Here is a 26,973-nt window from a genome sequence, read left to right as displayed (position 1 = left end):
GACACCTCCCACGAATGCTCTATGGGTCTCGTCGCATTTAAGTGGTAATCTTACACAATGCTCTCTAACTCCCTCGCGTAGCCGACAACATTGCTCATGATCTCTCGCTCCTTGTCTCCCTCCTCGGCCTTCTTCGCATCCTCCAGGCTGGGGAAGTATATCCTGCCCTCCTCCAGACTCCAGCCCTGCTCGTGCGCGAACTCGGCTACCGCGCCCTCCGAGTCCAGGAACAACAGGTTCTTCGCCGAGGCGATCGGTAACGAAGGGTACGAGCGGGCGGCACAAGACGCAATCTCGAGGCGAATGGTATTGATGAGAATCTGCAAAGAGGTCAGTAAGAGGTTACTGCGTGTAATGAAAATGGTGGACGTGCCTCAGAGAACAACGCAAACTCCTCGCTCGGTACGTCACGGCCGTTCGTCTTCCGCCACACTTGATCGTAGCTTCCCTCCATCAGACTCCTCTCCAGTTCGATGGGATAGCGAATGAACTGGTCGTCCTCGACGCTCTTCCCGCCATTGCCGCTTTCCGCCACGATCAATGTCTCGAGCAACGTGTGGAAGCCCGCGTAATCGCCCTGGCTCAGCAGCAGGAGGAGATAGAGGCCTGTGATCTGCGAGCGGTCTTTTGATGGGGGTCGTTGCAGCTCTGGGTAGTCGTAGAATGGCTGTAGCTGCGAGTAGTAGCGGACAAAAGATTGCGGGTCTTTCAAGCGGATCGAGAGCAGGGCACCGGTCTCGAGGATCGAGCGCGCGGTAGTGAGGGTTGCGGTGGATGTTTGCGGCGAGGGTATTAGGGCATTCTGCTGCAGGAGGGCGAGCTTGGCTTTGGAGAGCTGCGACTGAGTGGTGGAGGCGTCACTGGATCGGAGCGAGTGTTGAAGGGAGGATAGTATGGCGTCGAGGGAGGACGACTGAGAGATTGCGGAGGGCATGCTGGTGGATGGTGAGGCGTAGGCCTCTGAGTTGAGCGTCGCGTGAAAATGGCAGAGAGGGAAGCTGTGTCGAGATGCAAACGAGCGGAGTCGACTAGCGCAGTGCCCGGTAGCTATTTCTTGAATCGACAGGAAAGGCGACGGTATTGTGTCTCGTGGTTTGAAGTGAAGTTCAATGCGCTTGCGCATACAACGACCGCCTTCGCCAAGGTTGCCGCTCGGATTTTAAATCCGTAGGCGAGGCTGCCTTTCCGCGATCACAGTGATTCGCTGCTGCCTCTGAATGCGTTGCTAGCCAGCGCCGCGGCCATGGTCACCGTCCATCTACAACTGAGTTTACAACGGAATATGTCAGGGTATTCAAGAATGGTTGCGTTTACTTCCTCATATGCCTGATCAAGTTTTCGATCACACCCTCGAAAGCCTCTTTTTCTTTCCGAAGACCATCTCTGCGACGTAGCCAGTATTCTAGGAGCTCCGAGGTTTTTTCTGTCGTAGTTTCCAGCTGCTTGACATGGGCTTTGAGCTCGTCATCGGTTAGACCATCAATTTTCTCATCCGTGGTGGCACAAAGCCGCTTGACAGCTACCAGATCCAGATCCGGTGGAGGCGCAGGGCCTTTCGGTCGTCGACTGCGACTAGATTTGCCTTCTTTCCCAGACTGGTTGCTATCAAGCGAGGCTGTGGAGTCGTTTGTGGCCTGCTGCTTCAAGCGTGCAACAGACCCCAGGTTCTTGTCGGATTCCGATTTTCGCGAAGGTTCAAGATTGATATCAGGAAGCACGAGTTTTTTCTGCTTCGAAGGCGGTAGAATTTCATCTAGATCAACCGGAACACCGAGGCTAACGAGAAAAAGCCTCCTTATACGTGATTGTGTCCAATTTGGAGGCTGTAGGGGAGGTGGCGTTACAAGCTGTTTCCATAACGAACGAGATCTGTCTGATGGGAATATCGGAGATGTGTTGTCGATGGGAGAAGGTTTAGGTAAGGCATTGAGACTTTCTGCTGTTGTGTAGGGGAAGAGGGCGTCAAGATGTTGCTCAGTGGCAGCGAGGAGATCGGGGAGGTCTGATAGCGCATCGAAATCTATCAATGGATGGACATGGCGAGGTAAAGAAGGTGATGGCTCAGGTTGAGGAGCTTGTAAATGTGGTTGCTGAAAGTCGTCATCGAAATCGTCAAAATCATCATCAGCCCCTGCTTGGGCTCCTTCCTCAAATTCATCGAAGTCGTCTCCGAAGTCGTCAACGTCGTCATCATCACTGTCGTCGTCGGTATTCGACTGTGTGGTAGCACGGTGGGATTCTAATTGACTGTCACCCATAGACTCTGATCAGGTCAATAGTCCTTCTGAACAACCAAGAGATCTTCCATACCTGTATCATGCTTGATCTCCATGGTATCTGGAGCAGCGTCTTGCTGTCGTCGCTGTTTGGCTGCAGTGCCGTCGACCTCGCCGTAAGCTGGCTCGCTGTCGACTCGTGTAATGATCGTCTCAGGAATTCGTGTCGAGGAAGAACTGGAAGGTCGACCGGTATCTTCTTGACGGGAAATCCCAGATTCGGGTGCCTTCAACACCAAATCTGGAATAGAATCCATCTTACGGTGCTTGTAGCCGGTTGTACCAGGCTCATCACCGTAGCTAGAAGAGGATGGATCGATCTTTTCCACCACCGTTCGTGGGATGACTGACCCTCCCGGGGTTGTGGGTGCTTCAAGATACTGGCTCGAGCGTTTGCTTAGGCGGCCTTCAGGAACCACCTCCACCTCGTCTGGCACTGCGTCCTGAGTCCTCTTGTCATAAGCAGGGGTGCCCGGCACCTCTCCATACGCAGGGTCATCGTCGACACGCTCTACTCTTGTCTTTGGGATGGGAGAAGCTGGAGTTTGGGGCCTTGAGGCGCGGCGTCTGCCTTCGGAAGCGTCTGAGAAGTACTCTTCGTCGGATGATTCTGCATTTCGAGTCAGTGCTGTTTCCAATATGGCTGTACGTCCAGCGTACGGAGATGTGAAGCCCCGGGATCTTCAAGTTCTACGCTCTTTCGCGGAAGCTCAAGGCGAGGACTGGACCCACCGCGAGGTCGAGACATTGCTCTGTAATATTGGTGCTGTCCCGAGTTAAGTCGCCGGTCGTTGGACAGTATGCGGCAAAAGGAGAGAAGTGAGGTGGTTACGGGCAAGCAGCCTCGCAGCCAAATTGGGTATAGACTTGTATTTTTCAAGCGCGTTGGGTAACTTTGACCCAGCGCGCCTGCGATCGCTTGTCACTGTAACATCCTCTTTTACACCGGTACATCGCGCACCTTACACTGTCCACCGCGTCCTTGCATTCCTGTTTGCGCCTGCGCACTGTTGTGAACTCCTGCCATATGCAGCGACGCTGATAACTCCCTCTTGCCAACACCCGGCACAACACTCGATCAAACGCCATGTCGTTCAGCTTCGGCGGCACTCCCGCATCATCAGGCGCGAATACTGGCAATATCTTCGGATCTGCATCAGGCTCTGGTAATAGCGGAGGAAGCCTTTTTGGCAATGCCAATGCCGGAGGCAGTGGGTCGAACAATAATGCATCAGGCGGAGGCCTCTTCGGGGCGCAGAACCCATCAGGATCAAGTGGTTTCTCGTTTGGCGCTAAATCAGATGCAACGGCCTCGTCGACGCCCACATTCAGCTTCGGTGCACCTGGCACGCCTGCGAAACCTCCCAACTCTTCCGGTGCTGGATCTACCACCCCAGCTGCCAGTAACCCTTTTGGTGGCAACCTCTCGACTACCCCAGCTGGCCCTCCACCATCTTCTGCAGGATTGGGTGCCAGCACAGGCGGCAGCTTTCTAAGTGGTGGGAATGCAGCTGGCAATGCCTCCAAACCCAGTCTATTTAGCTTTGGCAATACCGGTCCAGCGTCGACTAGCTCATCGGGCACCACGACGCCTGCTCCCTCTGGCGGTGGCCTATTCAGCACCCAACCTGCTGCGTCTTCTGCTGCAGCGCCTGCGACTATCCCTTCGTTCAGCTTTGGTGCTGCTAAACCGGCACAGCCCTCCTCTAGTAATCCAACTGCTCCTGGGCAAAGCAATCTCTTCAGCCAGCCCACCCCCAGCAGTGGAGCACCTCCAGGAAACCTCCTTGGGTCAACGCCGTCGAGCGGTGCAAGCACGCCGAACCTCTTTGGCCAGAAGCCAGCAACAAGTCAGCCGCAGCAATCACAACCTGCACCCTCGCAGCCTTCTGGCGGCGGTCTCTTCGCAAAGCCAGCAGCAACGTCCAGCAGTGATGCTGCAGCTAAGCCGGCCTTCTCTTTCCAGGCACCAGGCGGCACCACGCCGCCTTCAGATTCAACCCCGAAGCCAGCCTTCTCATTCGGTCAGCCAGCGTCTGCGCAGTCCTCGGCACCTTCGACCAGTGCCGAAGCGCCAAAGGGAGGATTGTTTGGAGCAACTCCAGCTCCAGCTTCATCTTCAGCTGCCCCGACCCTTTCGCTCTTCGGCACCACGCCCGCCGCAACTACTTCAGCAGCTACGACAGCCACAACAACCTCTACTGCACCTGCGACATCGGCTCCAGCTTTTAGCTTTGGAGCATCCAAGACAGCAACGGCTCCCGCCTCAGGTCCTGCCAACACGCCTGCATCTGGATTCAACTTCGGCAACAATACAACGTCCACGACAGGCGCAGCTGGGACTACAGCACCCGCGGGTGCCGCAGCATCGACATCTGGACCTGCGCCTCCTTCGCAGTCCCGGCTGAAGAACAAGACTATGGACGAGATTCTTACGAGATGGGCAACCGACTTGACAAAATACACTAAAGAATTCAAGGCACATGCTGACACTTTGGCGCGGTGGGACCAAAAGATCGTGGACAATAGCTCGAAGATTGACAAACTCTACGTCAAGACCCGGACTTGTGAGAAGCAGACGATGAGCGTTGAGATGCAGCTCACTGCGGTGGAGAACCAGCAAGCTGAGTTGGAGGCCTGGCTGTCAAAGTACGAAACCGATGTTGATGAAATGCTGGCCAAGGAGGGCTCCAATCCGACCGAGCTTGGCGGACCTGACCAGGAACGCGAGAAAACTTACAAGCTTGCTGAGAAGCTCTCGGAGCGCCTGGACGACATGGGCTCTGATCTTGAGTCGATGGTGGAAGAGGTCAATGCCGCCAACGCCAGCCTGAGCAAAACTGGCAAGGCCGATGAACCTGTAAGCATTTTCAACTTCCTTTCTCACCGTATGGCACTGACACCCCAACAGATCACGCAGATCGTCAAGATTCTCAACAACCATCTCAATCAATTGCAAGCCATCGATCAAGGTGCATCAACCCTGCAAGCCAAGGTTGCTGAGGCACAGAAGGCGGCTCGCGGAATTGGATACTTGAACGGAAGTAATGGCAACGAGGGAGTAGGCGCTGTGGACGACTTCTACCGGAGCTATATGGGTCGCAGATAGAGCTCTACGGTACTTCGTGTATGATCATGATGCAGATCAGCATTGGCATGGGCTCAAGGGCAAATGAGGACCTAAAATAGCGAAGAATTGGACGCAACGGTGCTTCCAAGCTGGATGGCGAGGCTCCATGAGCTTCTAAGCGGAAAGCAGAGAAGTTGATTGAATAGTAGCTGTAACTCAGAGTAGCACTGTACAATCTGACAACCAGCAAGAGCAGCTACCCTATGCCTCCAGCGGAGTGTGTTGAGCGTCGAGAAATGCTTGTTGCAGAACAATATACTCTCGACCCGCCGACTATTCGCCTCCACTCTGCTTCTCCAACTCTTTGATGTGATTTTCGAGCTCATCTAGGTGGGTGCGTTGCATCTTCAACTTCTCCTTGAGCTTCTCGAGGCTGTTTCCTTGTGGTGAGTGCAAAGCTTGTTGTAAGAGAGAGCCCACTTACGCTTCCTTCTCTTTCTGCTTGATCCATCTGCCCTCCTCCGCGGCTTCACGTTTGCTGAAGGCGTCTCTACGTCAAAGATCAGTACGGGATAGCTCAGCAAGTAGGGTAATAGGGTGACATACCCTGATCGAGAGCCACCGGACCGCATGCCACCAGTATCGCCTTCGGCGGCACGAAGTGCGGAGGAAGCGAAGGAGCGGCGGACGGAGGGAGTAGCTCTGGCGAGCTTGACAACTTGGGTGCGCATCATCTTACTGGTGATAGAAGTATATTGGTCGGACGAAGTGTGGTTACGGTGCAGCAACAACAGCAGCTACGAAGGAACGAATGACGTCGGGGATAGGCGGGCTTCACTACGGCGGACTGGCCACGTGATTTGAAACGGAACGACTGCAGAATCCACCGTATTGCGTGGTCTTAGTGCGCTTACTCATGGCCAATCTAGAATCTTGCATGCCAGATGGAGCTTCCGGGCTCGAGCCTTGCATGTGCCCGCCTAACAGCCGCCGCAGTTCTAAGATGAGGCTCACCGGGAAGCAGATGCGAGAAGCAAGGGGAAGGGGGCTGCGTCGGCTGCAGCAGCCATACAGGTCATAATGTGAAACGATGAGGCTTCGCATCCCGGACCGCTGGCACATCCCCCCTGTGCTCCAGTCTGGCGGCTGGAATGAATGATTTCATGATCAAGATGGGCGGGTTGAAGGGGCCAGGTGTCCGGGTAGCAGCCACAGTATGGACGTACCCCGAGCGACTCCGCCTTTACGTCGCGCAGGTACTGGGCAGCCAGCTTTCGAAGGCGGTGGAAGTGAAACAGGTATAATTAAAAGCAGACGCCAGCTGGGTCATTTTGGGCCGCCAGTGAAGCGTGTCCAAGGGTGCCTTTAATTGGTTGTACGCGGCCAAAGGGACACGCCACAGGCAAATTAAATCATTGGATCTGCATCTGCGGGCTGAGGTCTTTCACCACACAATCCACTCCGACTCACTCCTCTTCCCTCTCTTGAGTCTTGCCCGAGCCCTCCTACCCGTTCAATCCTCTCAACAAACACCGCACACCACACCCTCCGCATTCTTTTCTTTCACTTCCCATACCTCTATCCTGAAGAGTCGAGCATTTTACAGCTTGTCTCTTACCTTTGGCAAACATTATCCCAGTTGGTAAGTCGCACTGTCTGCTGCTTGCTCGCCTGTTCCCTAGCAGGGGTCTTTCGCGCCTGCGCTCCTGCCCCACGCTTCCCCTAGGCCACGCCTTCACTGCGCACCAGCTCGACCACCATCATCCGGCAGGCTCTACTGCGCATCGCACCTAACAAGACACACTCAATGGACGTTTCGCAGTGGAGTTCCGTAGAATCACAACGACTTGTCGCCGACGCCGCCTGTGTCTGCGCTGACAGCCCCTGCCATTGACGTCAACCCCTCATTTGGCAACACAACACAAAACACCTCGCCTCTGTCAGTTACCCGCTATGTGCACGTCAGAGCTCGCCGACAAGGTCCAACAGATGGGCCTGAGCGTTCCTAAGACCACCTTCTACCTCAACGCCGACACCTCCGCTGCGCAACCCAAAGTCTCTGTTGTTTAATCTCTGTAGCCATCATAATCGTCGCTAACATTCATCTCTCACAGCAACTGTCTTTTCTTGAATCAACTCAACGCAAAATGGGCGTCGAAGAGTCTGTCTATCTGGCGAAGCTCGCTGAGCAGGCCGAGCGCTATGAAGGTAAGTAACAGCCGCCCACATTTGCTCACGAAAGCTAATCAATTTGTAGAGATGGTCGAGAACATGAAGGTCGTCGCCTCATCAGACCAAGAACTCTCTGTCGAGGAACGAAATCTTCTGTCTGTTGCCTACAAGAACGTCATCGGTGCCCGTCGTGCCTCTTGGAGAATCGTTACCTCAATTGAGCAAAAGGAGGAGTCTAAGGGCAATGAGGCTCAGGTTAAGCTTATCAAGGAGTATCGTCAAACCATCGAGACCGAGCTGCAAAAGATCTGCGAGGACATCCTTGAGGTCTTGGACCAGCACTTGATCCCATCGGCGCAGACCGGCGAGTCTAAGGTCTTCTACCACAAGATGTATGTTGCAGCACCGTCAGCTCTGAGCCGTGGCTAACAAGTCCCGCAGGAAGGGTGACTACCACCGGTACCTCGCTGAATTCGCCATCTCCGAGAAGCGTAAGGGCTCCGCCGATCTGTCCCTTGAGGCCTACAAGAACGCCACCGAGATCGCGCAGACCGACCTCGCGCCTACGCATCCGATCCGCCTGGGTCTTGCTCTCAACTTCTCCGTCTTCTACTATGAGATCCTCAACTCCCCTGATCAAGCTTGCCACCTCGCCAAGCAGGCTTTCGATGATGCCATTGCTGAGCTCGACACCCTGAGCGAGGAGAGCTACAAGGATTCTACTCTCATCATGCAATTGCTGAGAGATAATTTGGTATGTACCACTCATGTCTAACCGTTCATTGCTGACCATCGCAGACTCTCTGGACCTCGTCAGAGGCCGAGCCTCAGGAGGGCAGCGGAGCTGCCGCCGCCGATGCGCCCAAGGAAGATACTACTGCTGCCGAGAAGGATACCGCGGAGCCTGCGGGTGAGAAGGAGGCTTAAAGATCTGAAACCTGTCGCAAAATTGTAGCCTTGTCACCGAACGGTTATCATTCCGAACCAACTTTTGGAGGACTGAGAGCTTCAGCAGCTGTGATGAGATTAGGAAGATGCACCGACCTTTCCTTTCAGCAATGATCCGCCAACCAAAAATCCCCAACAACACGATTGATATCCCAACCCACCCCACGCAGATGATACAGCAGGTCGATCGCATGGTGCAAGACCATTTGACAAAGGCCTGCTCTTTAGTCTTAGACCGAGAAGAGCCATAAAAAACCATCGACTGTTCATTCAATTATTTTCATTTGCTCTGTAATGTGAGCTCGCTGCTCCGTTACTCTTCGCACATATCGCTAGCTTCGCGTACAAATCTCGGATAAGCAGTGCGCCCGGTTTCCACGCGCAGCGCACCCTCAGCTGTGGACATCTGGCAGGATAGGCAAGTAGCTGTAGAAATCAAGTCATCATCATAGTGCTATCTTTTCGACCCGTACCCTCTCCTTATAAGGAAGAAGAGGCTTACACATCCGCGGCGACCTTGACTCCTCTGCTCAATGGCAGAGATGAGAGAACCTCTGCCTGCCGCTGCCGCTGGTACCCAGCCATATCACATTTCGGCCGTCAATTGGTAACACGCGAGCAAATACTCACTATCGAGTTGGTTGTTCGTGATATTGTTTCCTGTTTTTTCCTCGTTCAAACCCGCATGAAACCCCTTTGCCCTTTGCCCTTTGCCTCTGCCTTTGCCATCCAGAATGAAACGATACAGAGTCGAAGAGTGAAAGAAAAAAAACGGGCGCAATCCATCGAATCCACCTGACGCCGTCATCCATTGATGAGCCCGAGGCCCGTTCCACCTTGCGTTGGGTTTTGTGTGTCGTTACGTCCGTTTTTGCGTACTGTGTGTAGAGGGTTTGCTTGGAGTGTGGGCCAGCCAGCCAGCCAGCAATCCACAATGCCATCAGCAGTCTGGTAGTGCCTTACCTTACATAGACAGCCCTCCTACCTTGTCGGCAGGCCCGTGGCGGTCGTTCCCGCAACCCCAGTCCTGATGCTCATGTCAAGCGCCCCAGAACGCCACCTTCTCCAGACACTTCGACCCCACCGCCCTGACCTTCTCCTTCACGGCACGGCCCAGTTTGGTCCTGTGCTCCTCATTATTACCCTCATCTTCTCGCCGCTGCTGTCTGCTCCTCTCCCTCTCGGCGCGCTTCTCCATTCTCGCAGCCTCGCGTACCTCGCGTCGCTCCTCCCGCTGCGCCCGCTTCTTCAGCGCCTTCACCTCACGCCAAGCGTCTGGGCCTGCGTCTGTGTGGATGCGGCGCCAGGCGCGCTCGGCGATCTCGGCGGGCGAGGCGGCGAGGGAGGTGTCGAAGATGGCGGTGCTGTTGATGCTGGGCTGAGATACCGCGGCATTTGTGCAGTCTGTGACTCGCTCTTGCTTGGGCGGTTGTATGGTGTTGGAGGAGGAGTCGGCTGAGGAGTGAACGTTGCTGGGTACGGTGAGTTGTTCGCCCAGTGCGTTGACGAAGGCGCCGTCGCAGCGCTTGTAGTAGAGTCCCTGCAGGCCGGGGCCCTGTATGATGTAGCTGGGCTGTGCGCCGTGGAGGCAGGTAAATTGGTGGCGGTAGCTGGCGCGGGGGTGTGCAGCGTGAGGGTCGACTTGGCGTAGTACGGAGAGGAAGGAGAGGTGTCTGAATGATACGGTTGGCTTTCTAGCAGGTGGAGAAGGTTTAATGGCGCTCACGGGGACGGAAATGGTCGAGCCGTCTGTTGACGAGGTGGAAGCGCTTTCGTCCGTGCTGCTCTCCGTGTCGGAGTCGGAGTTGGAGTTAGGGACCATGGTAGCGATCACCGCAGCGGCGGGACCGGTGGTCTGTAGTGTCACCACCGCAAGTGGTGGACCAAGTTCCAGGTCTTTCGACAGATAGTAGAACGTCATCCTTGTCTCTGGGTTCCAAATTACATCCTTGATGTCTCTCAGCCGACCCAACCTGCCGGGCCGTCGGTTGGCGAGTACAAAACGCGTCCGGCACGCAAATGGCAAGTCTGGGTGCGTGCGGTGGAAGTCGCAGGGCACAGCTCGCGTGATGCTGGTGCCATCGCAGCTACGAATGCTAAGTAGGCGGGCACAGTCGCTGCAGACGCTCAGACCATCAGTTCCCAAGATAACGTAGGGATGAGTGACCAGGTGTTGAAAGGGTGGCCCAATGCCACAAGGTGCATAGAGCACAGGTGTATGAGCTGCGAAGTGCGACGTCCAAAGTGAGTACTCGCGAATGTGGCCTCTCACGGTCAGACTGAGCGCCGTAGGACAGGTTGGCCCGAGATTGCAGACTTCCACGACAGTAGGCTCCTTGAGTGAAGAGAACTTGTAGTAGTGTGTGGAAGAGTATGGGGTCGTGACTGGGGGCAAATGGACGGTGCCGCCGTTGGTACCGTTAGAGACGGTTCCCATCGTGCAGGCCCGAAAATGCGGGTTTGTGAGTCTTGAAGGCTGGCGATTCTGTGACTACCATACAGCCTGGCTCTGAATGTGGGACTTCTTATTCTCAGCGAGCTGAGAGCCGTCGTGATTGTGTCAAGGATTATCGGTTGGACGGGTGCGCAACACCATACGGCTAAGCTCGCCGAGTTCGTGACAGCATCGAAGAGATCGATCGCTTAGCAGAGAATCATCCACACAAGTGTGGCCGAGTAGACATGCGATAAGTTTGGAGCTTCCGGTCCAGGTTGCTGCCCTGTACGGGCCAGATGTCAGAATAGTCGTCGTTCGCTGTTGATCTTCCGGCTTACAAAGAGAGCCGAAAAGTCGCCAGAAGTTATGACTGAGAGCGAACGATGAGAAGAAAGTACAAGATAGAATAAAGTCAGGTATGATACATCTGATATGAAGTACGGACTGTAGCCATGTTCGAGCAGATGATGATGGGGAAGGCTGGATGTCGATCACTGAGAGCTGCCTGAATATGCAAGGCGACCAGGCAACGCGTGACGTCACAATTCAATGTCGCGTGGCCCACCGGTCCCTTAAATCGTTCTGTATCACTAGCTATCACTGCTCGCTGGTGCAGTTCAGCAAAGGCTGACTGCGTGTCTCTGGCTACAGAACCCAGCAGTGCAGTAGTAAAAACGGAGGAGGCTTTCCGATAAAGTGGCATGCTTTCCGGCTTGAGTGCATTATTCTGGTCTGGGGGGTGGGCGGACTTCAAGGACTTATGGGTCCTGTAGTATCCTGAACTAAGTCTTTCCAACCTCAATCGACTCTCCGACATAACTTCGGCCGCTCAGTCAATCACAACCGCTTCCCCATTTACAATCTGTTGGGATAGAAGTGGAACCCCCACTTCCGATTTATCAAGGGGTGTATCAATCTTCTCAAAACTTCCTTGGGCTTTGATTCCGTCCGTGTGCCACTCCAGCGCCTCTTTTAGTTTCGAAACGATCTTGGGGTCAAATCCATCTAGTCTGCCGTGATGAGCGCAACTTTCTCGATGCTCCAAGATCGGTGCTGTGAATGGACGCTGATTCAGGGTGCCGTGTTCGAGGAACGCTCTCTCTAATCTCTTCCGTATTCGTCCGTATTCGTCAGTGCGCAGACTGACGTCGGGGCTTTTCCTAGCATCAGCTTCTGATACGCAATTCGACGGGTGATTGTTCACGTACTTGGCACGATGGAAAGAGCACGCCTGTTCAGCAAGGCAGCGTGAGCCGTCACAATAGAGGACGAGATGAGGTCGGAGGCAGTCGAGGCAATATGCCATCGTATCCCAGGCCGCCTTTCCGTCCTCTGCACCAGGCGCACTCAAGCACTTGAACTTCGTGGTTTGTATGTATCCAGTCTGCATGGACGGCGGGAGGAATGGTGGACGCGGTGCTTTTGGGGCGTCGCTAGGATATTGCTTTCTGCTTTTGCGAGGAACGCGTACTATGACTTCGATAGTATCGTCGACAGACGCGGCTGGGGTTGGGTAGGCTGGGGTGTGGGAAGATGAGGCCTTTGAAGAGACGACCACTTCTTCGTTGGTCGCAGTGTCGCCGCTGTGTTCTCTTGACAGGTCCGATTCCTGTGTCTTCTGCAAAACTGGTGACGAGGCTGGTTGAGAATCTAGAGAAGCACGTTGCGGGCTTGCGGGCTGTGGCGTTGGCTTAGGGCGACGGACACTCTTGATGCGAGCCATGACTATTCGAATGTTATCTGGTGTAGAAAGTACTGTGCATTTTCAATGGAGCGAAAGGAGCGCCGCTTCGAGGGATATCGAGGTGGTGATGCTGGTGTGCGAGGAGCGTGATTCCAAGCCAGAGACGAGGACGCAGATGTGACAAGAGGTACGCGCTTGCCAGGCGATGGCCTGGCAACGGGGGTCTCTGGCTCCAAATGGATTCGCGAGGGCCATGAACAAAAGTCACGATAGCAACACAGGCGATGATAATCGTGTGTGTCCATTGAAGGTCATGCCTTCTTATCCTTGTTGGCCTTCTGAGCCGTCACCTTTTGACTGTCACTTGATTGGGCCTGCCTTTGCCTTTCCGAAATCATGCTCGAAACAGCCGCTGCAACGACCAATGCACCTGCAATCAGGTCAAGGATGTGTACCGCCCACCAAATATACTGAGTGCCGAGCTTGCAAGTCTGTATGCTGTACCGCCATTCACCGGCCCCGAAATCGAACCAAGCGCTCAAGAGTCCTGCGTTGCCACCAAACTCACCCATCATGCTACGCAAAGTGACCTCCCTTACACCAGTATATGTTCTCTCGGCTTTCACCTCAGTCCACCTGGACACCTTCCAACGAGTCTTCCTCTCCTGTATAGGCTCTGCACTCGAATTCCAAGTCCCGTCCACTGGTATGTAGTGAAACGTATCGCACCCTTCGTGATCGTGGCCGTTTAGGATCAACCCACTGCGACCCTTGCCCAGGCCCGCCGCCGCAACGTCGCCCTTCATGCCGTATATGGACTCGAGAAGGCCTGGCTCGCTCGCATGCCGGCTCAAGTGGTTCTGCTCCCTGAGGCCGTGAGGGTGGAAAACTCCACCGCTGTCAACGTTCGGCCAGAAGTCAAAGTGAGGAGGATCAACACAAACGCCAGCCTTTTTGAAGAGTGGAAGATGTGTGAGTGTCAACGAAAAAGATGTCTTGTCCTCAACAGGCCGCGAGCGATGTGTTATGACTGAGTTCAGATATGCGTAGGTCGCGGACTGAATATCAGTCGAAAGAGCAGGTGTATCCAACATCATGCTGTTCAGCACCACCATGTGCAAGGATGGTGGTTTGGCGTCCTCAGTTTCGTTGGAGCTTGTCGGATACTCAAAGCGTATGTCCCAGTTTACCTTGCCAAACATCCGCTCAAATCTCTCGATTTTAGCTTCTGAGATATCGCCAGCATAACCAATATCATGATTTCCAGCAATGTTGATGATCCTCTTCTTCCAATCTTCGTCGTCTATCGCAAAGATCGTCTCTTTCTGCTCCTCCTCGGGTGTTATTATACTTTCATCAACTTTCTCCGCGCCAGCGAACACTCGATTCCAGTACCTCCAACCTCTCCATTCAAACTCGTCATCGCTAACCCATTGACTCCCGATGAGGTCTCCAAGAACTGTCACGTGTGACGGTCTCGACCACCAGTTCAGGGTACGGTAGATGTGCTGAAGGTAGAAGTCGTTGCCGAACAGGTCGATCCGCTTCCGGATCGATTCCAGAAATTGCGGCACATCATGAGATATGATCGTCCACAGGGCCGCAAGTGCGACTGTAGTTCTATCCTCCTTTTCTGCGAGCACGACGGAGTCCCAACGCGCTCGCAAGCGCGGCACTAGGGTATCCTCTGGCTTTGGGAGACTGCTGTCCCCCTCGATTTGCGGATCTGCCAGAACAAGCAGTCGAAAAGGTGCGAGGGAAGAGCCCGGACTCGTCGTGTCGTGGTGCTCGGAGGAGAAGTGCTGAGCGACTGTGTCGCGGAAGGAGGCGACTAAAGAGCCATCGGTGCTAGGAAAGGCGCAGCCGTGAACGACAGGGTACAAATACAGATAAACGGTGGAAAGGAACGCAAGTGGCAGTACTACGCGGAGCGCCGGGCTAATGAGGGACTGAATGTACATTGAACATAGCACAGAGCAAGCAAGACGTTAGTGATGGACTGTAGGATGAAATGATAGCAAGGGCTACATTTGCTGCTGCTGACAGCGCGAACGCGATCCGACCCCTGTAGCGCTTGGCATTGCTCCCATGCAACCGTGGTCAATGGTACTACATATCGATGGCTGCGCCAATCCGGAGCCCGATTCAAGCTCGAGTGAGATAGAGGATAGTCTGACACGCGCTGAGCTTCCACTAGCAGCTTGACTGGGTGCACAAGAACTTTGATAGTGGGTATTACTAATCTGTACTTTGGTGTTACAACTCGTTGACGCCCGAGCAATCGCATCCCTAGTCCATCTAGCTCGTTAATGCTTCTGCTTTCGTCGTTGTATACACCGGAACCACCTCAACTAACAGCCGTAGACGGCTGCCCGGGCTGTGTCGCTGCCTGGTCATCTGACAGCGCTTCTTTCTCCTCTTCGATTGTCTCGGTCAGAGCAGAACTCTGCATCTCAAGCCCGGAAATATTGAGGCCGCTGTCGGGATTCTCCTTGTCCTTGTTTTCCTTGTTGTCCTCCTCGTCATCCTCTTGCAGGGTCATCTCGTCGACGTCCTTCAAGCCTGGCGGCCTCTCCTTACGCGCCTTAGCCTTGGCTAAAGTTATGGTTTTCTGCTTGTTTGTTGTCTCATATGTCGTGAGATCGTGCATGATAGTAGCCTTCATGATCTCTCCCATCCACTTGCGCCCTTCCGCAGTACTATCAACTTGGAAGTAGTGGATCGTAGGCTTGGTGAATTGTACAGCTCGCGACATGCCCGCTTTTGGTGGCACGAGCTTAAAAAAGAACGCCTGATTCGGCGTTTTTGGCGTAGTCGGACTTGTGTCTCCAGAGTTAGGGCTTGGAAATGGCGAGCCTTTGGCGCCGGTGATGGTCGCATGGAGCGTAGTTATCGGATCGGAGTTGGCAACCAAGACCTTGTGGCCAGAAATGTCGATGATCCCACGCTCTTCAGTGTCATTCTCTGAATAGTAGTATGACAAGCGGCGCCCGCGTAAGATAAAGAGTCGAGGCTTCCATGTTGTCATTAAGGTAGATGACTTCTTCTTCATCCACCCATGGTGGTCACAGTGCTTACGCGCCTCCTCGGGAGTTATCTTCAGAAGACCTTTGGTGTAGGCGGATGTTTGCTGCTTCGTCTTCGGCCTCGCCCGCTGCGATGCCCTGGTCGAGAGGCCCACACTTGGCGCTTGATCTGCAGCTTTAGAGGAAGCGTCCGTGTTCTCAAAATCGAAGCTGTGTGACGTCGCTGAAGGAGTTTGCGAGCCGTCAGCGGGCGATGCAACGGGGCTGTCCTCTAGGGACTCGGGTAAAATGTTTTGCGAAGAGCTTGCGCTGGCTTTTTCCGTGTCCGTGACAGCCTCCGAGGCGGCTCGCAGACCCATGAGTTTACGGGCTTTGGCCGGAATGTTCATTTTCGAGGCAAGCGAGGCCTCTGCGCTTGGAAGAGCGGTAATTTGCTCGTTTTCCAGGTTTGTGACGGTTGGCGAGTGCCCGGAGCTTACTTGCTTCAGCATGGGACCACGTGCACTTGCGGAGCGAAAGCGGCCCTTGAAGCTACTACTGTGATATGCCTTGGATGCGGGAGATGCAAAGGACATGGCAGGGTCGCGACTTGAGTCTACACTGCTCAGACGGGAATGTCGCTTTGTCCCAGTGGTGGCTCGTCGAGGTTCGTCAAGCATAGAAGACTGCCGCGAATGAGCCGGACTTCCAGTGCTCTCTCTTTTCTTGAGTACATTCCGGGATTTGCGATTGTCCACTTCGTTGCCACTGAAGTAACCCCTGTCTAGGTCCAGATTGGGAGGACCAGTGAGCAGCGGAGACTCCAAGGACATATCTAAGCTTTCTTGCTTTTTAAGCGTATGAGTATGAATAGAGGGACTAGTGATGTTGGTGCTCGCTGGGGTGTGGGGTGCGCCAGACCAGTGCCTGTCGAACGACGGTTGCTTCTTATGTGGGGATGTGGTACTAGCAAAGGAAGCCGAAGATAGCTCGAGGTCAGGTGGTTTGCCAAAGTCGATAGAGGAATGGCGCCGTGAGTGGCTGGTGTCTCGTAACTGCGCAGCCGAAGGACGACTTGGACTGTCTGGCCCCGTTGACGCTCTCCACGATGACGGCGGAGTGCCTGTTGCCTGACTCGTCCGAGCTCCGTTTTGAGATTGCTGAGTCTGAGTTGGGGACGGTAACTGTCCCGCACTTTGCTGAGACTGACGGACTTGCAATCCCTGCCTTTCCGAGAGACTCGGAATACGGGGCAGGATAGCACCCCCCGACAACACACGGCTTCCAGTACGGCCGGCAGTGTCCGGGGGAGGTTGAGGTGTGTTACTGTTCTGCCGCGAGGACTGAGAGCCTGATACCTCGAGTTGGAAGTCCCTGATCTTGTGCCAGGTTTTTAACCTGCGACCCATGACGCCGAAGTCGAATTCCTTCATCTGGATGAACGATTGATCCATTTCCAATAGAACGTCGCCGGAGATCTCCTGCTCTTCGAAGATGTCACAGTGCCGCGAATCGACGCCCAACGATCGAAGATGTGCGGCAACCTGCTTGTGGTCCCATTGTGAGACTTCCTCCTTGGTCAAGCCAGCATTGTCCTCCTCGTCCGTCTCAGGACCAGCCAAGAACGACATGCGGTCCAAATGGCTGCTGTATTCGCTCTCCGAATCTTCAGTGATGCGTTGGGGCGGACCCAGGCTTTGTCTTGGAGTGCTGAGATCGGTTATGTGTTCATCAATCACACTTAGCGTTTCATTCATGACTGGGCTGTCTTGCCCATTGTGAGTTCCACCGAGAGTCTCACCGATGCTCCGCTGCACCATCGGATTGTAACTTGAGGAGTTCTGAGGTAGAGAATTGCGGGTAAAGGGTGCTGGAGCAGTCTGCCCATAAGTTGAGTCGGACAGAGGTCTTGTTTCTTGTTGTTTGCCCTCAGCGAAGCCATGGTTGGACGAGCTCGGATCGGAGACTATGGGGGGTACTGCGTTGGGCGAATGCACGTAGGATTGGGCGGTAGGTGAATGCATGGCTGCTATATTGGCCGGCAATTTTGCGGTATAGACTGGCGCTTTGTTAGGTAAGTTGACATTTTTCGGCGTTGAAGACATACCGGCGGGAAACAAGCCCGTCGCACCTCGTGTGAGGTGACGTCCGAGATACCAGCCATCTCCGAAACCATCATCCAATTCAACTAGTTCGACTCTTTCGGCTTTGCGTAATGTCAGCTCGTCAGGGCCGCGGGCATCAAAGTCGTCTAGGTAGAATGAGATCAGCAAAGGCACACCACTTCAAGTGGCGCGTTGCCAGAACTTACGAACAACGACCAGAATGTTGCCGGGTTGCAGCGAGTCTGGGCTGCGTTGCTGCTGCGGTTGCTGCGGTTGCTGGGCCATGTTTCCTAGGGCCAACGGATAGAGAACGCAGATGTAGCAGTCTTTCACATGGAGTTACAGTGCCGTTGTCATCCTCCGAGGCCCGACATCTAAGATGCGTCGTCCAGTGATCATAGCAAACAAATACTCGCTGTGATGCGGACACTTGATCGGTTTAGGAGACGTCGACCAGGGATAGCCTGTGCGACCAGGTCGTTCGGCGAGGAATTGGGAATTTGGCGAAGCGACTGCGAGTTTCCGCAAAGCTGGCGTCGGACGTATCAGAAGCGAGAAACCTGGTGTCGCGTATTATTGGCGGCGTCTGTGGGACGGAGCGGAGGCTATGGGCGGATGCCGAGGCGTACAACCCGCTGAGCGCAATGGATAAAGGATTTGAGCAAGGTCAGTGGTTTCTAGATGATAGCCAACGACTATGGACCGGCAGATGATCGAGTGATGACTTGGATGGGGCGAATGACTGGCGATTCCCCCGATGTTAGCTTGAATTGGCTGCTTGTGGCTTAAGAATGCGGGCAGGGGAGTGAAAATTCTCCACTTATCGGTCCACTCTTGCAGGGACATTGTTAGACCTTGTTCACACCTCCAACAGTCCTCCAGCATCACCGAAATGGCTGTGGCCAGCACATAGTGAATGGCAGAGCAGTGTGGTTGACCCCGCGACAGACTGAGCAGAGTGGCAGTGACGGTGACTGTCCTGCCTGCTTCTTCCTGCCAGGCTGTGAGGGATGAACATCTGCTGCAGCTATCGGCGTGCCTCTGTTTATTCTGCTGTTACTTTGCTCCGACACAAAGAGACGCTTGAAGTATCTCTTGGGGTCATTCTAGATTGAACTGTCTTCACGCACTCTGATCATGTTATTAGAGGTGCCTAGAAAGTCTGTCGCGAAGGCGGCTAAAAATCAACACCTACCCGAGACGTGAGAGAACAAAGACATTGGCGATATGCCTGAACCCCGGCGCATGCCCCGTCGAACATGGACAGACGATAGTGGCGATATCAATAGCGCGAATTCTACAAGTACTCTCTTCTTAGGCCACGGCAAACGAACAAAATCATGGATGTCGGCTCGCTCTGGGGACAGCCCGTCCTGCCCACAGCAACCTTCCAAGTTTAAGAAGCCAGCTTCGTTGCGCAAGCTTGATGTCCACAGTACGAGAACCAGCATTTCCGGTGGGCGCGTCAACATCACTCGTGGGGACTGGAGTTCTTCTACCGACGACGAAGTCAATGTCAGCATTAGTAAATTAGGTACGGAAGGTTCCTCACCTGCTCGACACATGGTGAATGGTACTCTACAAACCGCAAATTCTATCGAAGAAGTTGGGCCTGTGGTCTATCGCGACATGGACCCCAGCCATGCAGATTCTGCTCCTGTGCCAAATTTCCCGTCAAACACTCCACAACGGTCTGCTTCGATGTTGGTGACTTCAGCTGCATCCATCCACGATCATGATTTGGATGGCACGGCCGCATCTCCGCAACCTCCGCTTTCTCGACCGCAAGACCCTCTCAAATCTCCTATCGCCACCGGGTCCATGATAATGGCGGAGCGGGGGCATGACGACCACCCTTCGGAAAGTACCACACAAGTCTCGTCTAGTACGCTCATGACCGTATCCCAGTCGACCGAGCAACCACAACAAATGGATTCCACTGACACCATTCATCTCTTAGGCTCAGCAGCCCCGCAAACCGAACCTCTAGAATCGAATGTGGCAGCTGCAGACGAGTCTGCCCAACAGCACAACGCAGCACCGCAATCCTCTCCTTGCATCTTGATGACTTTGATGGAACCCAAAACCGGTCATGGTCTGCGATTGAAGCAGATAGTCGATGATCTAGGCTTGCGTGATGTGCAGACGCAGCTGGATGTGGGAAGAGTCAACTTCTTGATGGAGGCGGCTGAGATGCAAGACATGGACGTGTTTCTCTTGCATCAGCTCTACATGATATGGACGCTTCGCCCAAGGGAAATTTCTGAGGCACTTCATTTTGGTCCAAGCAGTCTGCAAGGCATGTCTACCCTGACCTACATCTTGGGAGCGAACGAGTCTTTGACACCGCGACTTGCAAACGCCCTTCTAGACTTTCCCGAACCCTGGCAGGTTGTTCTAAAGCCCGAATTCTTCAGTCACGTCACCCGTATGCAGAACACGGTAACATTGCTCCATCAGAATTGGCAAGCAGTGCTGCAGATGTGCCTCAAGAGAGGCTTCCCACCGTCACCGATCGAGGTTTGTCTGCACTTCGATCTGCCTTCACCACGGATGCAGTTGGCTTGTTTCACTGCTCTCTGTCACCATTTGCGCTTCTTTTCAGACAATCATCATCAAAGTGCAGTTGTTTCCTGCTTTACTACTTTCCAACAAAAGCGACCGGCCAGTTCAGTTCCAAGAGACATCGATTTTGCCGAGTGGGTACAAGCGCTTCCTTTACCATCTTCAGCTTCGACGAACACGATGCGACGCAATTCCGCGATTCCAGACATGGATCCGAATGCTCAAATCCATCCCCAACAAGTAAGAGGGGCGCTACAGCCTCCCAGGCCAGCCAGCATTCATCCGAACCCTCGCCACTCTCAGGTTCCTACATTCAACAACCGCACACCCCACTTTCCACCACCACAGCTTGGCAATGCAAATCCTTCTGAGCGACCCTCGCCAGTTCTCATGCATCAGCATCGCAATGGTGGCTTCGTTGGCTCCCATCAAGTACCCAGACCTGGACAACGCCCTCAGGCCATACCGCCTCAATTCCAGCAATACCAGAACAATGCACAACCTCTAGCATATTGCGTCCCCAGGCAGCGACAGCAATTTGTGCAGCAGCCACAAAGCCAGGTCGGAACTAACCTGGACCATCTTTCGATACACCCACTAGGGTGGGCCCCCACGCCGAAACATGTACAAGGACTCCCTGGCTTACCACAGGCTTTGATTGCCCCACATATGCAAACACAATATCAGCCATCTGCCCCAGCTACCACTTTGTTGCCGCCACCTAACTGGCAGATGCCACAGGCTGTTCATCCGCGGTCAGATCGAGTTGCCCTGCATCAGGCCCATCTCCGCAGTCCCGTTGCACGCATTGTGGATGCAAACAATAAAGCGGCCACGGACTTGATTCTTTATGAATCCGTGAAGAGATTAATTCTCCCTCCTCAGCCGCTTGGACACAATAACAGATTCGCATTCTGGTCAATTGACATTTCGAACGAAGAGATGGATCGCAAGCTGGTCTATGCGCCCCCATCTCATTCTACTCTCATGACGGGTTCACACCTTTTCAAGCAAGGTTCTCTACGCTGGCGCCTGAAATGTGTTGCGCGTGAGGCTACCGAGACCTCGACACCTGACGAAGCAGAATTCTGCTCTAGGCCCGTCAGTTGGCCAGAGCACCTCTTCGTCAGTTTCAACCAGCTGGACGATGTTCTTTTGCGGCGTAAGCAACATTATGGCCGGGATCTCCCAGCAGACCTGACCTCATATGTTCAAGTTGGCGCCAATATCTTAACACTCTCATTTGATGAGACGTCCAAGGAGGAGAGTGAAAAAAAAGTGCACTGGATTGCCATCGAAGAGATAGAGCTTGTCGAGGATGACCAACTACGAAGATCGATCGACAAGATTCCACCCGACATCTCTCTGAGCCGCACACTCGCTTGCATGAAAGGTAACGAAGGCGACGATGACGATGTTGCCATTACCAATCCCACCCTCTCCATTGAAGTCGCCGATCCTTTCACTGCTGTAATTTGGAAGACTCCTGTACGAGGCAAGACTTGCAAGCACAGAGAATGCTTTGATCTTGACACGTTCCTCTCCTCACGACCTAAATCGCAGCTCGCTGGGCCAGCGGGTGCTGATGACTGGAGATGTCCACACTGCCAAAAGGACGCCCGACCCCAGTCTCTTATCATTGACGGGTTTCTCGAAAATGTCCGTGAGACCCTGGAACAGCAAGGCTTACTGGATGTCAAGGCAATCGTCATCAAAGAAAATGGCCAGTGGGAGGCGAAGCAACAACATCAGGATGGAAGGGCCAAGTCTGCTATGCCTTCAGCCCCGGCCAATGGCGAAGGAGCTTTGCGGCCAGAGTCGACTGTTGAGCGTGGTCATACAGTCTCTGTGCCACCGAACATCGCATCGCCTGTAGACGTGGGAATGGTCGATGATGAGTAGATGTTCTCAAGCAACGATTTTCTTTATCTGCATTCACGGGGAGTTCGTCGGCATTACAGCACAGGAGACAGGGGTTTCGCCAGGAATAAGGAGCCCTGCAGGATTTTCAGTAAGTGGTTATTCAGTTTATGATACCCATTGAGAAGCGTTGTCTTTTTGCAAGTCTCGGGCTACTTTTGGGATGACGGGGTGTACTATGGGCTGTGCGGCTGAGGCTCCAGATAACGACACATTCCTCGACATAGCATTTGCGCCACTGGCAGCAGGTGGACGGCTCGTCAACAATATGGATGGGAACTACTAGTCGCGTCTGTTGGCCGATATAGAACCCAAATTTCACAGGAGATCAAGCTTCTTTAAGCCTTTCTTTTCTTGAAGGTCTATCAGTGAATATGCATTAGGTACTTTACAGTCTGTGGTCTATTCGCCAGGTCCGCTGGCTGGCTCCGCACCTCCTAGCCCAACATCCCCCCATGCTTACCTCTCAATTGCGAGGGGAGGGCTGCGAGGCAGGCCGGTCGTGTCAAGCGAGATGTTGGTGTTGGCGAGTGCGTGGCTCTGAGCTCGCATTTGATGGTTGTGGGAGTAGGGTAGCCGTTTGGGCGGCGCGGCCTGGTGTTGTTGAGAACTGGGGATTTTGGGTACAAGGAGTCGTGCTGGGGTGGCGGTGCAATTCTCGTCGGTGGTGATCCTGCATGATGGTAGTGGGAGTGGTCAGGCAGATGAGATGTCGACGATCGTGGACCTTTTGGTGGGTTGGTCACCGTGATCCACGCTCGGAGGCTTCGAGATGGGCGACAATGGCTCCGCTCCACGAACGATAGATTCGTCGTCTCTCTTCCTCTTCTTGACCCCAGCGCTGCCGGTCCCGTTCCAATTCACCTCCGACCACATCCCCGGATCCCTCTCCTCGACGTGCTCGATCCACCACTCCATGTTCTCGGCAAGTCCTTCGTCGTCGTCAATAAGGTACTCGAACAACTCGTCGTGCGGGTCCAGTTCTCCGCTCCGACGGAGGCAGCGCTCGCAGCGCACGCCTCGCTCGCCGCGGCGCCAGGTGCAGCCGGAGTGGATGTCAACCGTTCTGAAGGTGTTGTTGGGGCAGGACCAGCCGATGGTGATGGGGTTGGAGGGGTCGATCGCGGCGGCGCAAGGGGTGGCGCAGAAGGGTTCCCTGCTGGCTCTTCTGGGGCAGAGGGTGTAGCGGTAGTAAATCCATTTGCACATTGTGTTGGGCTTGTGTTGTGTGATTGTGCGGGTTGCTGGTGCGCTCGCTTTCTTTGGTTTGAGAGCGTTATTGATGGAGAACAGGGTCGAATATGCGCCGTCCAGGACCGGTATTTGCATCCTGCGAGGGGAGGAAGTCGACAAAGGAGCGTGTGAAAGCCATTGTGGTAGATCTCACAGTCTTTCTGACCTCTTTCTTTCACGTTGTTCTCAGATGCTTTGTTGGTCTCAAACCGCTATTGTTGAAGATTTGTAGCAGCGAAGTAGTGAGAGAAACAATGGGCCGGATTCTTGCCTTGTGGTCATCTCGGAGTCGGCCGGGAGGTTTCACTGCTGGTTGTACCTAAGGTACCTCAAAGGCTGCAATGTGAAGGCAGGAGGGCTGTCCAATTCGTGGTGGCGGAGCGCAGTCATCATGGTCCTCCACTTAGTGCTTAGTCTGGGACTGCCGATGTGCTGAGAGATTGCGGATGATGTCTTAGTCCGGATGTCATGCTTGTGATAGCGTGACGAGCCTTCGCTAGAAGGTGCTGCGAAAATTTCATTTAGCCAGCTGCTATGGGTATTTGAAAAAAGTTGAGTAAATCTGCGTACCTTGCGCTCATGATCTGCTTCAAGGTTCCAGCCCGGATCTACTGGTTTCGACAAAGGAGAAAGAGGTTCTGCTTCTTTACCTTCGATGTCTGGTGCAGCATTGTCCCCGTCTGCTGGGCTGTTGTTGCCTGTCGAGATGTTATCACATCCCCATTGCACTTCCCTGAACAGGTTTGGCTCCTTGACATCCACGCCACGGATGTACCAGATCATTTCTTTCGTCTTCGGCACATTTTCGATGTGTTCCTGATCGATTAGCTGCTCGAAGCGCTTGTCTTGTGGGTCTAATTGGCCGAGACGGGCGCAATGCTTGCATCCAAGGACGCCACGTCGCCATGTGCAGCCCGAATGGATACTAATAGTCGTCGTAGTCTGATTGAGACAGGTATTGTACTTGATCCTGTTGTGGATGAGGTCCCCGTGGTCATCATTTACGCTAGGGCATGGTTCGATGCAGATCGGCCAGCGAAAGACGTTTCTTTCGCAGCAGTCGTACTGGTATTGTAGGAACCTGCACATGCACAATGATCTGGAGGTTTGGCAAAATTGCTATTGATTCTTGAAAGATTTCGATTTCGCCAATCTGCTGCGTAGGTTGCTGCTTTCGGTTCGAAGTGACCAGAGCGTATCAGATGCGGAGATCCCCCTGCGGTGTATTTGCGCGGTGTAGCAACAAGCAGTGTGGCGGTAGCTTTTATAGGGCTCACCGTGAGACATTTGTCAGTCACGGCACTTTCGTGTTGTCCGGTCCAGGCACGGCGGGCCTTGAGTAGCATTCGCGTGCCCGACAAATAGTCACCCCATGTATCATGTGACCAGGTGTTTCACCTTGGATATGGACCAACAATACTCAATGACACCAAGATCAATCAACCACTGTTGCTCCATGCACCCTTCGACGTTAGCATACTCCGTTTCAAAGGATTCAGGTCCCTGGTGGGCTGGGCGGGGATCTCACCTCCTATCTGGGCCTCCTGCACCGTTGCATGCAAATATGAAGGCTTCCAAGCAAAATGTGGCGTGTAGGTCTTTGAAGTGTATCACGTTGACGGCACACAATGTCGAAGGCGAAGTTAAACAAGGCATCAGTCAGTCTGAGCTGGAAAATCCGGTAGAGCGATCACGAGTAGTAATGGAATAATATGGAATATTTCTGTTTGCTTGTCTCGAGGCTCCAGGTACATTTTTAATCTATGGTCTTAAGCGTATTTTCGTCCCAAGAGGCGAATGTCTTGGGATGTGGCTTCAACGGTCGGTCGTGGTGCTATCTTCAGTGTCTGACACTTCGGATGTTCGGATGAGCTTGGATTTAGGTGATAATGGCTCAGCACCACGTAAATGAAGATCGGACTCGTACCGCTCGAGTTCGGTTGTAGGGTTTGTGCTGTGTTCGTTATCTCGGCTCTCCTGGGGTTCGGACCAACTTACCTCTCGGAAAAGCGTAGGGTCCAAAATAGTGCAGTTGGGGATGTACCACTTCCAAGCGCCTGGCCCCAGCCGCCAGTCGATCGTTTGCGTTTGGTTGTTAGCATCGACGTGGTTGATATGCAATCTGCGACCTCCTACCATATAGAGGTGAGCCCCTTCGTTGTTGGCACGTAACGCTGGCCTAGGGCTCATATGGCGTCGGTTCGGACATACTTGCCAACCATTTGCACCCCATGGGTGATACGGACAGATATCAATAACGCGAAGTGAATAATTGGGGCATGTTGGAACAAGTCCTTTCTTCGATTCTGTGAGGGCGACCTTGTTGCCGTCGACTTCGTCCGTTGAGTGAGCCTGCTCCAAGGCTGTGGAGCAGGGAGCGACGCAGGCTGGACGACCTGTCGAAGACCTTGGGCCATCCAGAGGCCCGCAGGCCTTGCGATAATACTGGACCCATCGACACATTTCGCTCCAAGTCGGGGACTTTGTTTGGAGGAAGGCCGTGTCCTGCACATGGCTGCACGCTGCAATGTATATATGGGGCACGTGAGACAAAGACGGGCAATGGCCGTTTTCACTGTAACACTTCCGCATGCCTTGGGGTGATCATGCAAGGCTAAGCAGGCATATAGCCCAGATAGAGGAATCTCTGTCTCGGTCAATGAACACGGCCTTAGCCTAGCCACGCACAAGTGTTCAGAGTCTCAGCCTGATGGTCACTTGCTCGGCGTATCAGAGGATCACTCATGCGTTCATTAGGCTTGTCAAACAATTGCCAACCACAAGTTTTGGATTGAGAGCATCAGTAGAGTACAAAAACGCACCCGATGCGCAAAGCGGCCGACCTTATGTCGCGACATGATTGGATGCTTGCTTCAAGGTTGACAAATGCCTGACATGATAAGCGAGGCGGCAAAGAGCAGCTGGGACCGGAAACCAAGCAGTTCATGAAGACGCGTGGTCTCACGGCTCAAGATCATTGTGGTGCTGTCAATGAATGCCAATCAAATCTTGCATAAGATTCGTGAAAATCTTACTGTTCATGCATCTCGAATCCAGGCTCAAGAGGGCTGGACTTGTTAGCTGAGAGGTAACAAACAAACTTCATAGCTGCTGGCCGAAAGTAAACCCAGATTCTGCTCACCATGCCGCCAGTAGTGAGGCGTATATTAGAACGTCAAAAATAGCACAGCTACGGATGCAACGATCATTGTGGACGCATTTTAGGTACCCAAGATGTGCATTCCTGGTATTCGGTACAGATTGGGGGATGCCTGGCCGGCGCAGAGCAAAGTCACTTTTGTGTTGTCATTTATGACGCTATCATGAGAGGAATGGCCAGCTGGAGCTGAGACCAAATCTCGCTAGATCTGGGCCCCATGGCGCGATTGTACGTGTATCCCTGCAGCATTGCTATAAGGAGATGGCTCGTTAGGTAAACTCCTCGAGGTCGCAAGGACAGAAGCAACAACAACATGTCAATGAATGAGAATGCGCCGCACCAGCTGAACATGTGCAAATTAGTCGGTAGCATGTGTGAAGCAGAGACAAAAGGAGAGA

At 53.7% G+C, this 26,973-nt stretch overlaps 9 protein-coding genes across 9 annotated transcripts; 3 read left to right on the top strand and 6 right to left on the bottom strand.

Annotated features, from left to right (window-relative positions):
* Positions 1–50: 50 nt before the first annotated feature.
* Positions 51–934, bottom strand: HMPREF1541_07519 (uncharacterized protein; the record flags this gene model as incomplete). The annotated part of the gene is made up of 2 exons (XM_008721843.1): positions 51–320; positions 347–934. 2 exons carry the CDS (start codon positions 932–934, stop codon positions 51–53), a joined length of 858 nt encoding a protein of 285 aa, XP_008720065.1.
* Positions 935–1,310: 376 nt separating this feature from the next.
* HMPREF1541_07518 (uncharacterized protein) lies at positions 1,311–3,024 on the bottom strand (the record flags this gene model as incomplete). The annotated part of the gene is made up of 3 exons (XM_008721842.1): positions 1,311–2,263; positions 2,311–2,886; positions 2,937–3,024. 3 exons carry the CDS (start codon positions 3,022–3,024, stop codon positions 1,311–1,313), a joined length of 1,617 nt encoding a protein of 538 aa, XP_008720064.1.
* A 339-nt stretch (positions 3,025–3,363) lies between these two features.
* On the top strand, positions 3,364–5,385 carry HMPREF1541_07517 (uncharacterized protein; the record flags this gene model as incomplete). The annotated part of the gene is made up of 2 exons (XM_008721841.1): positions 3,364–5,136; positions 5,188–5,385. 2 exons carry the CDS (start codon positions 3,364–3,366, stop codon positions 5,383–5,385), a joined length of 1,971 nt encoding a protein of 656 aa, XP_008720063.1.
* A 294-nt stretch (positions 5,386–5,679) lies between these two features.
* HMPREF1541_07516 (uncharacterized protein) lies at positions 5,680–6,080 on the bottom strand (the record flags this gene model as incomplete). The annotated part of the gene is made up of 3 exons (XM_008721840.1): positions 5,680–5,779; positions 5,831–5,896; positions 5,953–6,080. 3 exons carry the CDS (start codon positions 6,078–6,080, stop codon positions 5,680–5,682), a joined length of 294 nt encoding a protein of 97 aa, XP_008720062.1.
* Positions 6,081–7,493: 1,413 nt separating this feature from the next.
* On the top strand, positions 7,494–8,445 carry HMPREF1541_07515 (protein BMH1; the record flags this gene model as incomplete). Its single annotated transcript, XM_008721839.1, has 4 exons — positions 7,494–7,554; positions 7,604–7,910; positions 7,960–8,272; positions 8,317–8,445. The coding sequence occupies 4 exons, from the start codon at positions 7,494–7,496 to the stop codon at positions 8,443–8,445; spliced, it is 810 nt and encodes a 269-aa protein (XP_008720061.1).
* A 1,060-nt stretch (positions 8,446–9,505) lies between these two features.
* On the bottom strand, positions 9,506–10,387 carry HMPREF1541_07514 (uncharacterized protein; the record flags this gene model as incomplete). Its single annotated transcript, XM_008721838.1, has 1 exon — positions 9,506–10,387. One exon carries the CDS (start codon positions 10,385–10,387, stop codon positions 9,506–9,508), a length of 882 nt encoding a protein of 293 aa, XP_008720060.1.
* Positions 10,388–12,898: 2,511 nt separating this feature from the next.
* HMPREF1541_07513 (uncharacterized protein) lies at positions 12,899–14,548 on the bottom strand (the record flags this gene model as incomplete). Its single annotated transcript, XM_008721837.1, has 1 exon — positions 12,899–14,548. One exon carries the CDS (start codon positions 14,546–14,548, stop codon positions 12,899–12,901), a length of 1,650 nt encoding a protein of 549 aa, XP_008720059.1.
* Positions 14,549–14,934: 386 nt separating this feature from the next.
* On the bottom strand, positions 14,935–17,982 carry HMPREF1541_07512 (uncharacterized protein; the record flags this gene model as incomplete). The annotated part of the gene is made up of 2 exons (XM_008721836.1): positions 14,935–17,843; positions 17,904–17,982. 2 exons carry the CDS (start codon positions 17,980–17,982, stop codon positions 14,935–14,937), a joined length of 2,988 nt encoding a protein of 995 aa, XP_008720058.1.
* Positions 17,983–18,924: 942 nt separating this feature from the next.
* Positions 18,925–22,164, top strand: HMPREF1541_07511 (uncharacterized protein; the record flags this gene model as incomplete). The annotated part of the gene is made up of 1 exon (XM_008721835.1): positions 18,925–22,164. The coding sequence occupies one exon, from the start codon at positions 18,925–18,927 to the stop codon at positions 22,162–22,164; it is 3,240 nt and encodes a 1,079-aa protein (XP_008720057.1).
* Between the last annotated feature and the right edge of the window lie 4,809 nt (positions 22,165–26,973).

Source organism: Cyphellophora europaea, assembly GCF_000365145.1.
Source record: "Cyphellophora europaea CBS 101466 unplaced genomic scaffold supercont1.7, whole genome shotgun sequence".
Classification (NCBI taxonomy): Eukaryota; Fungi; Ascomycota; class Eurotiomycetes; order Chaetothyriales; family Cyphellophoraceae; genus Cyphellophora; species Cyphellophora europaea.
The sequence above is the reverse complement of the archived record's forward strand: the minus strand, read 5'-3'. Positions and strand labels throughout refer to the sequence as shown.